This window comes from Podarcis pityusensis (genome assembly GCF_964106645.2).
Source record: "Podarcis pityusensis genome assembly, chromosome: 3".
NCBI lineage: Eukaryota > Metazoa > Chordata > Lepidosauria > Squamata > Lacertidae > Podarcis > Podarcis pityusensis.
In genome coordinates, this window is record NC_138026.1 from 49,063,649 (window position 1) to 49,072,863 (window position 9,215).

Here is a 9,215-nt window from a genome sequence, read left to right on the forward strand (position 1 = left end):
GGCCTGGAAACGATGCCTTATGAGGAACGGCTAAGGGAGCTGGGCATGTTTAGCCTGGAGAAGAGGAGGTTAAGGGGTGATATGATAGCTATGTTCAAATATATAAAAGGATGTCACATAGAGGAGGGAGAAAGGTTGCTTTCTGCTGCTCCAGAGAAGCGGACACGGAGCAATGGATCCAAACTACAAGAAAGAAGATTCCACCTAAACATTAGGAAGAACTTCCTGACAGTAAGAGCTGTTCGACAGTGGAATTTGCTGCCAAGGAGTGTGGTGGAGTCTCCTTCTTTGGAGGTCTTTAAGCAGAGGCTTGACAACCATATGTCAGGAGTGCTCTGATGGTGTTTCCTGCTTGGCAGGGGGTTGGACTCAATGGCCCTTGTGGTCTCTTCCAACTCTATGATTCTATGATTCTATGATTCTATTCTATGATTCTACATGTATTACTGTAACATATGGTGCCAAAGAGGGCAGAGGGCTGGAGCCCTTTCCCTATGACAAAAGGCTAAAATGTCTAAGGCTTTTAGTCCGGGGGTGGGAGTGGGAGGAGCTCTGAACCAGCATGTTCTTAAGAAAGAAATCAGGCTACAGTTAAAAGGAGTTGTATGAAAAATGTAAAGCCTGCATTAGACATTCATTTTTACATGTGGCATAGATAGCAAGAGAGGGCCAAACCAGCTTTTTAGTTTCATACATGACAAAGCAGCAAAACATCAGCGCAGGTGCAACACTTAAAGGGAAAGTCAATACTGAGCAACACAGAATCAATTTAAAAAATCTTAAGAGGCTGGAGAACAGCTTCAGTAGGGGCTGCTAGGTTATATTGCTAGGCACTGAAAGATGCACAGTTGCCCTCGAAAACAAAATAGCTGAGGAAACAAGGCACACCCATCCCCTTTTATAGAATTAACTGTTTGTCTATAGTAACTGAAATTTGGCACTCTACTATAAAGGAAGAAGTTATTTGTTGATGGCTCAAGATAACTTTGAATGACTTGCAGCATTGTATCTTCCAACAGGGCTTACTCTCAGAGAAAAGTTCATAGCCTTAATCATGTACAAGGAATCTTCCTGCTTATTGCTTAATTGATGCCTTTCAATCGTATCTTGTAAAACTGGTTACAGTATTACACAGAAAACAATTTCATATTTGATACAACAAAAAGGTCATACAATTCAGTGATTACTGGTCACCAGCACAAACTTTGATTTAAACCAATCTATTTTTCCTGCCGGGGTAACTGGTTTAACAGATGAGTGGAGGAAATACCCAAAGACTTGCTACCCTAGTCATAATGAGCCAGATGCCCTACATCATAAAGAATCAAGTGTCCTGAAAACTGAAAAACAACCACCACCACCATAATGGACACATTGGATTCAAGCTGAACCAAGATGGCAGGTTACACAAATGAAAATTTGGTGGCTGTATACCAAAAAATAAATTTAAAAAATAGGAATTCATAAAGAATTAAAGGCCTCTGTATGAAGGATTTTTATGTTTAAAAAAACCTGAAAACAAATAACTGAGAGCAAAGCTCTTGAGAGTTGTAGAAATGATAATTCATGTATTCAAGTTAGTCAACAAGTCCATTATAGAATCAAGATGGAAGAGTACGGTCCTTTTAAAGTAGTACCGTAGACATTTTATCAATAATTTAGTGTTGATGTACATACCGGTCTTCTCTTATATAGCAAGTATATAAAATGCAAAAGGTTGATAACAAGGAATGTTGTATTCCAGATCATTATATCCACAGCACAACGGAATAGCGTTGCCCAGATGATGAATAGTGTACATCCTGCCAAAAACAAAGTGTGTCAAATGACTATGTACACACACACACACACACACACACACACGTCCAAAGAACTATGATTCCAACAGAATACTGTGACTGGTTTTTCCCAGCCTCCTCAGTTAGGTATTCCAAGAATAAAAATATTCTGTTTAGTTTACTTCCAAATAATATTATTATTAATAATAATGCTCCTCCTTAGGCCAATTAAGCTGCAAGTCATACACTGGCCCTTTGTAGGCAATGAATGCAAATGCATTCCACTGCAACTACAATATAATGTGTGCCACAGTCATAAGCATGTATGGACAATAAGCAAAGCTCTTCACACTAAAAAAAAATCCCAGAAAACAATGGCTGGCAGAAGGTCACTGTGCATGCCATTTACATGTATGTGTGTCACTAAGTACACTGGAGGTGTACTGGGACCATACAGCTGTTTGTATGTACAGGCCACCTTTCTATTAAAATAATATCTAAAGTAGTTTACAAAAAATACTACAATATCAGAGACAACTAAAAACATTAATTTAAGACAGAGAATTAAAAAAAGATGCATTAATACAATCAGTATAGCAGTATTAGGAATTCAGTTAAGTCACATACACAAAAACACGTAAATACTAAAAGCTATGTAAAATGACAATAGTGTTAGTGGTTCCTGAACCTGTCAGAGAGCATTCTACAAGCTGGGTGCCACCACTGATGAGGCCCAGTGTAACCTTACTAGTGGGGACACCCAACAGATCAGATACACTCTAAATCAATGCTCCCTCACTATGACAACAGAGCAGTCGTGTATGAGCCAGAGTTACCTCTTCTGGCTTTAACCCTTCCATGCCATACTAAACTGTAGAATCCTGTTCTGCACCGCAAATTACTTTTGTATTTCAAAAGCAGTTTGTGTTGTGGTATGGAAGAAGGGGGGCGGGTACTAGTATGCAATAAGAAGAAAATCTATTTGGCATATAATAACTTTTGCGTATTCCTAAATATTCGTTTGTCCTACCTATTATTACCATGGCTCGTAGGACAATCATATGAAGATGAAAAGTCGTTGGAATAACCAATCCAACAGCAAAACAAATATTGGCCAAATGAAACACGAGATGGTGAATCTCTCTCCAGTTTTCACAAAGAGTTTCATTCAAAGGCATAGAGATGGGATTGTTGACATCTGGGTTGAAACTCAAAGGGGTCACCATGATTGAATTTGCTTCTGTAGGATTCATCTTGAAGTTGCCTGTTAAAATGTTTTTTTAAAACAACAACAACAACAACAAAACATTAAAATAAGAATTGGAAAATACAACACATAGTTTCACACTTGCAGCTTGAATCAGTCTTTTTCAACAGATACAAAAGTACTGGAGACCATATTCACAGATGTTAAAAACTCTTATATTTAACATTCCGAAAAGTTTGTGTGTGTGTGTGTGTCACTATAACTCTATTTTTAAATAAGAACAAAAGACAACATATGTATCCAAGCTGCTCCAAACTGTTTTGCTATCCACGGCAAAGTATCAGCTTTCTGCATGCATGAAGTGTATGCCAAAGGTGGCTTCTATGCTTTAGATCAGTATTGGCATGGGATGCTTAAAAATAAAGTGAGTCTCCCTTATCTATCCCACACCTATCAAACTGTCATGTGGCAGCGACATTAAATAGTTCTACTAAATATAGCACTTTACAACGCTTGAGAGGCAAAAGGCTGCACAATTTTTCTGACAGCCAATTTTAAGTGCAGCAGAAACAGGTTTACTTTATCTCCAAACACGACAGAAGGGCAGATAATGCATCTGACCACGGAGCAGAACTGTCCATGCATGGGCATCAGCAAGGGGCACTTCTTAATTAGATACACAACCAGCCCCTAGTATTGAAGTTGAAAACTTCTTAACAGGGGCATAGCTGTTTGCTTCTCTGCACTGTTTAGTTTTAACAGTGGCTTTCTTGGCAGTTCCTATTCAGTTTTAATTATTTTTTCTGGTTTGTATTCATGCTTTTCAACTTGAGCCAAGTACTTTTTATTGCCTGGTAATAATAATGTCAAAATACAACCAACACATACAAGACAGTGAAGGAAAAGAACACAAATGTAACAACTTACAGGGTGGAATATTTTTTACCTTAAGTCATATTTCCTTTTTTAAATAAATTGAATTGAGTTTTCATTTTCCTACATTTCAAATTAAACATTCTACAAACTTTAAAATATCCAATGACTTCCCTTCTTCTCCTTCCATGGTTCATATTACATATCATACTTTCTTGCATATTTTACAATAACCATTCAAATCAATTTTCCACTTTCGCATCAATCAAATATTGTTTACTCTGTTGAATTTATCTTAATGCTGCCAGTGTTTTCAGCTGTGTACAATTATTTTCCATATATTCAATAAATATTCTTCACTCTTCTTTAAATATACATTCTTCTTGCACTCTTATTCTGGGGGTTAAACCTGAAAGTTCTGCATATTCTAACATTTTAAGTTGCAAGAACTATATGTAAAATTACCATGCAAGCACAAAGGTGGTGTGGCAGTTAACTATGCAAGAAAGCACATCAAAATTAATTTGTTGAAAGTCAGGCCCACATTAGATTTTGAATTTTAAAAGTACAGGCGTTCAACAAGACATTGAAAAAGCTTTCAACATTATAAGCATATCAGAATCCAAACTTCTTTTCTTTCAATGTTACTGTAAAACCTGGCATGGGCTAGAATGTAAAATCTTATTATCACCTGCATTTTATCCTGCACTAATATTTTATTCTTATTTATTTATTGCTATTAATTTATTAGGATTATTTATTTATGCCTATAAACATTTACACATGACACAAATTGCTCAGTACAGGATGAAATACACCTTTAAGGTTGCAGTGCTGACTAGAGAATAAATCCCACTGAATTTCATGCCTAGGCTTGGGCTGCAAGTAGTAGGGTATGTTTGCACACTAGCACAAGTCACTGAGAAGAGGCAAGCTATATATAACACAACACACACACACAAAAATCCTAAGCTCTATCCGGGCACACTGCAAGCGTGAAAAGCCTACATACAAGCTCCACCCTCTGCACTGCCCTCCAACTCATGGAGAGCAACTGTGTGAAGTGGGGAGGAGTGGGAAAGAGAGATAAACTCTGAACTTTTGGTATCGTGCAATACTGATCCCTGAACAGCATCACAGATAAACAAACGGTTGGGAAAATTCCCCATGGGATACCACTGTGTTTTCTGAATCACCTGGCTTTGTGCTGCTTCAGAACAAGTGTCCTTATAAATAGCTGATGACCTGTAATCAGACAAAGCAATGCATTAATTCCACTCATTCTTAAAGAAAAAAGACAGTAGCCAAACTCTTGACTCAAAATGAAAACACCTTTTATTGTTAATGCTGTTTTGCAGGCTTTCAGTATGCTCTTGTAAATCATAATAAACATTTGGCAGGGTTATTTCAAGTATATCGAGACTGCATCTATTTATATAAATTAATTCAGTTTGCATTTACTTTGCATCCTATATTTGCTGGACTTCAAATATAAAGTACACTGCCTTTCATATACCTGTGAGCAGATACTTATTAAAGAATATATTTGAAATGAAAAGGATCAAAGCAAGGAGCAACAGCAGGAGTCATCTCCTCAGTAAGCGACTGAAGGCATCCAAGGAAACAGGGGTGGCAGATAAGCCCATATAGCCCGACTGCCAAATTACAGCAGGCTCTCCTCACAAAGGACCATTGTAAAGAGATAAGCACCACTTGGGGGTGTCTCTGCTGAAATGTTCCTTGACATTCCAGGCTGTGACAGAGCTTTGCACACAAGTGCACCAGAAAGCAGGAAGGCCCTGGCTGGGGACAACAACAGGTGCTCAGCTTAAATGGAGCCAGGCCTCAGAAAAGCTTAGGGCTTCCCCTGAATTTCAAGCATCAGGACTCATTCAAGCAGTCAAGTGCGGCAGGAGTAATAAGCAGGAACAATTCAGCATGTGAAGACTGCCTCTCTCAAGGAAAGGAAGCAAGGGGTTCTATACTCCAACTCTTAAACTGCAGCCGAGTGTGTGTGTGTGTGTGTGTGTGTGTGTGTCACACACACAGACACAGAGAGGGGGGGGTGATTGAGTACTGAGGGAACCAATATACAGTGGTGCCTCGCGTTAAGTACTTAATTGGTTCCGGAGGTCCATTCTTAACCTGAAACTGTACTTAACCTGAAGCACCACTTTAGCTAATGGGGCCTCCCGCTGCCGGAGCCAGATTTCTGTTCTCATCCTGAAGCAAAGTTCTTAACCCGAGGTACTATTTCTGGGTTAGTGGAGTCTGTAACCTGAAGCGTATGTAACCTGAAGCATATGTAACCCGAGGTACCACTGTATTCTTTTGCACTTGTCACACTTTGAGCTCACCTCTGGCAGCATATGAAACTGTCCCCTGAGATAGCTCAGTCGGTAGAGCATGAGACATTTAAAATCTCGGGGTTGTAGGTTCCAGCCCCACATTGGGCAAAAGATTCCTGCATTGCAGGGAGTTGGACTAGATGCCTCTTGGGGTCCCTTCCAACACTCCAGTTACTATGTCTCTAGGGCACAGACTAGGCAGGTAGGTGACCTTGCTAAGCTTATCCAGGTCTGGGAAAGAAGGGACTGCTATGCGCAGCTGCCTTGCGGTCTACTGAGGAAGCGCGGGAAACGGACTCAGTCTTAGAGCTGCGTCTCTGAGCACGCGCAAAGTGAATTTCTGCCGCCCCTCCAGAAAGACGGCCTGGATTTCCTGCCGTTCTTCGAACGAGAGGGGCGAGAGGGGCGCCCGGCTCCCGGGGAAACTTTCTCCTGAGCAAGGGGAGGCGAGCCCGAAGGGCCACCAGGCTGCCGAGAAAACCCCTCGCGGGAGCCTCTCGCAGCTGGTTAGTCGGCGGACTCGCGAGTAACAGTAACTCCGCCGCCAGAGCGGCCCCTGCAGCGTCCCGCCTCCCGTTTCGCGCGCTTGCCGCCGCGTCGCCCAACTTTTCCCGTCGGGGCTGCAGCCTTACCTGCCGCTCGCTTCTGAGGCGCCTCCGTCCCGCCGTGGGTCTCCTCCGGCGGCAGTTCTTCCGAGGGCGCCCTCTCTCGCCGAAGGAGTCGAGGCGAAGCACGCGCGAGCCCCCGGGGCGGAGGTTTTGACTAAAATAGGCAGCGGGCAGCAGCCGCCACCAAGTTGCGGGCGGCGCCAGCTCTCCCTTCGCACGCCGCCTGCTGCGACCTCTCGAGAGCGGCGGCGGCAGCGGCGGCAGACGCAGCGCGCAAGCGCCGGGAAGGCGAAGGCACAGCCCCGGGCAGGCGGGCCCTTCCCTCCCTTCGCCGGCTGTTGGACGGCGGGGACTTAGGCAGATGAAAACTGCTCTGTGGCTCCCGCCGTCGGGAAGCGTTTGAAACGAGATTCGGAGTGCCTCTGAACATGGGCCGAGTGTTTCTTTTCAGCACTGAGTATCAGAGAATCTATTAGGTCCCAGCTCCTCCTCCCCCTTCCCAAAAGACCAATCAAACGCATAAAACAATGTTTAATTAATGCTTCTATTGCAGAGGGTACTAGGCTGCTGTGCTTTGGTTCAGGAACCGATGGCCACCTGAGTAGCGCGACAGGTGTGAAATAGCCTGCTAATTTCTCAGATGAGGGAGGAGCTACGAATTAAAGAACGAGGTGAGTCCCACATTTACTAGGAATCCGTATTCTCTGACTAGATGCCCTACTCCCAGTTCCCAGATAAGGGAGCAGGATTTGGATGCGATGAGGAAAGTGGAAAGGCTGTAGCTCCAAAAGGTCCCAGATTCCATCCCTGGCACCTGCAGGTAAGGCTAGGAGCCACACCTGTCCTGAAACCAAGGAGAGCCACTGCCAGTCAGTGCAGGCCACACTGAGGTAGATGGGCCCCTGGGAGTAGCCAGGATTTATTAGGGGAGGGCAGAACCAAGTTATCTGCCACACAATTGCTCAGTTAAGTATTTCTATTTAATTACTTGACTGGGGGAGCAGCTGCCCCCACCGCACACACACACACCCGGCTATGCCCATGGATGAGCCATTGGTCTGACATGGTTTACTATGTCCCTGTGAAATATGATGAAGTGGTTAGGCAGCAGAGCTGGCCTGCAGGTGAGACGGGGTAAAGCAGCCACTTCAGGCGGCAGAAATGCAAGAGGCAGCTTCCTGTCTTCCCCGCCACTTCAGGCATCACCAGAGCAGCTGTGCTTTGGTGCTAGTGTCCCCCCACCTTGCAGTGGAGGGCAGCCAACACTGAAGCTCTCCAGAACTCCCTCTTGCCCAGTTTGAGCAAGAAGAGGGGATGTTCCAGACAACCTTGCAGAGTTTTGCCCTCTCCCCAGTGATGAGGTTTGCAAGGGCCTTTCCTTGATGGTCCACATGTGTCTAGCCTTCTGTCTTTCTTTCCCCCCCCTCCCTCTCTCTCATTTCCCCTATAATTGTATCTAGATTTTCTCTTACTCTTCTTCCCATTTCTTACAATGTACATACTCAATTGCCTCTTCTCACTTTCAATCGATTCTCATCTATCTAAATACATGCTAATAAAATAATAATCTGATTTAAATGCTTTGGAAGAAGGAAAATGGGTATACATGTTTTAGAATGTAATTCCCATAAATGTGGGAGGTGTTTTCATTTTCCCCTACTCTCTAAATAATCGGGAGTGTCTGTAAAGGCAATGGCAGGCATGAAACTATTAAAATTGTAAATCAACACCAAGGAAAGCAGTGTACAATAAATTGTTATTCATGCTATGCATCAAAAATACATCTAGAGAAAGGATCAATGTATCTCATTAATTCAAAGCCAAGGAACAACCATTTGAAAGTATTATATCTTCATAGCTATTAAAATATTTATAGCAATTGCTCATTTTTCTTCTAACGTTTCTGAGCATCTTGCTGTTCATCTCGTCTTCTACCAAAAGATGAAAATACATTATTTCACATCATATATAATAGTGAATGTATAGGAGAGAATCCTCTTCTACTTTCTCATGGAAGTGGTTGCAGATAAATTTACTGATGTCTCTTGACAAACCCAATACTGACAAACCCAGCTGCTGCAGCATGTTGGAAAGGGCCACAGGCAGGTGGCAAAACATTTGCAGAAGTTCCCAGCTTCAATCCCTGAAAGTTCTAGGTAGTAGGGTTGGAAATGTCACGTACCTGAAACCCTGGAGAGCTGCTGCCAGTCAGTGTAGACAATATTGAGCTAGATGGACCAATGATCTGACTTGGAATAAGGCAGGTTCCTATGTTCCTTTGCATTAGGAACTACAGAAGAATCATCTGTCCCCACAGTTCATATAGGGAAGATGCTTCTGCATACGTGGGCCAGACGTTTATTTTGTTGACCACCCAACTGCCCAGTCAACAAAGTCCTCG

The 9,215-nt window shown here is 42.8% G+C and overlaps 1 protein-coding gene across 2 annotated transcripts in view; it reads right to left on the reverse strand.

Moving 5' to 3' along the window:
* The window catches only part of POPDC1 (popeye domain cAMP effector 1), a 34,357-nt gene extending 27,304 nt beyond the window's left edge, over nucleotides 1-7,053 (reverse strand). For both annotated transcript variants that reach the window (XR_013984456.1, XM_080999983.1), the window contains exons 1-4: nucleotides 6,839-7,053; nucleotides 5,055-5,103; nucleotides 2,809-3,042; nucleotides 1,678-1,802 (exon numbers count right to left, since the gene is read on the reverse strand). Coding sequence is in view for 1 of the 2 variants with exons in the window: in XM_080999983.1 (XP_080856109.1) it covers nucleotides 1,678-1,802; nucleotides 2,809-3,031 (348 nt within the window). In the remaining variant the exon portion in view is untranslated. The remainder of the gene's footprint in view (nucleotides 1-1,677; nucleotides 1,803-2,808; nucleotides 3,043-5,054; nucleotides 5,104-6,838) is intronic.
* Between the last annotated feature and the right edge of the window lie 2,162 nt (nucleotides 7,054-9,215).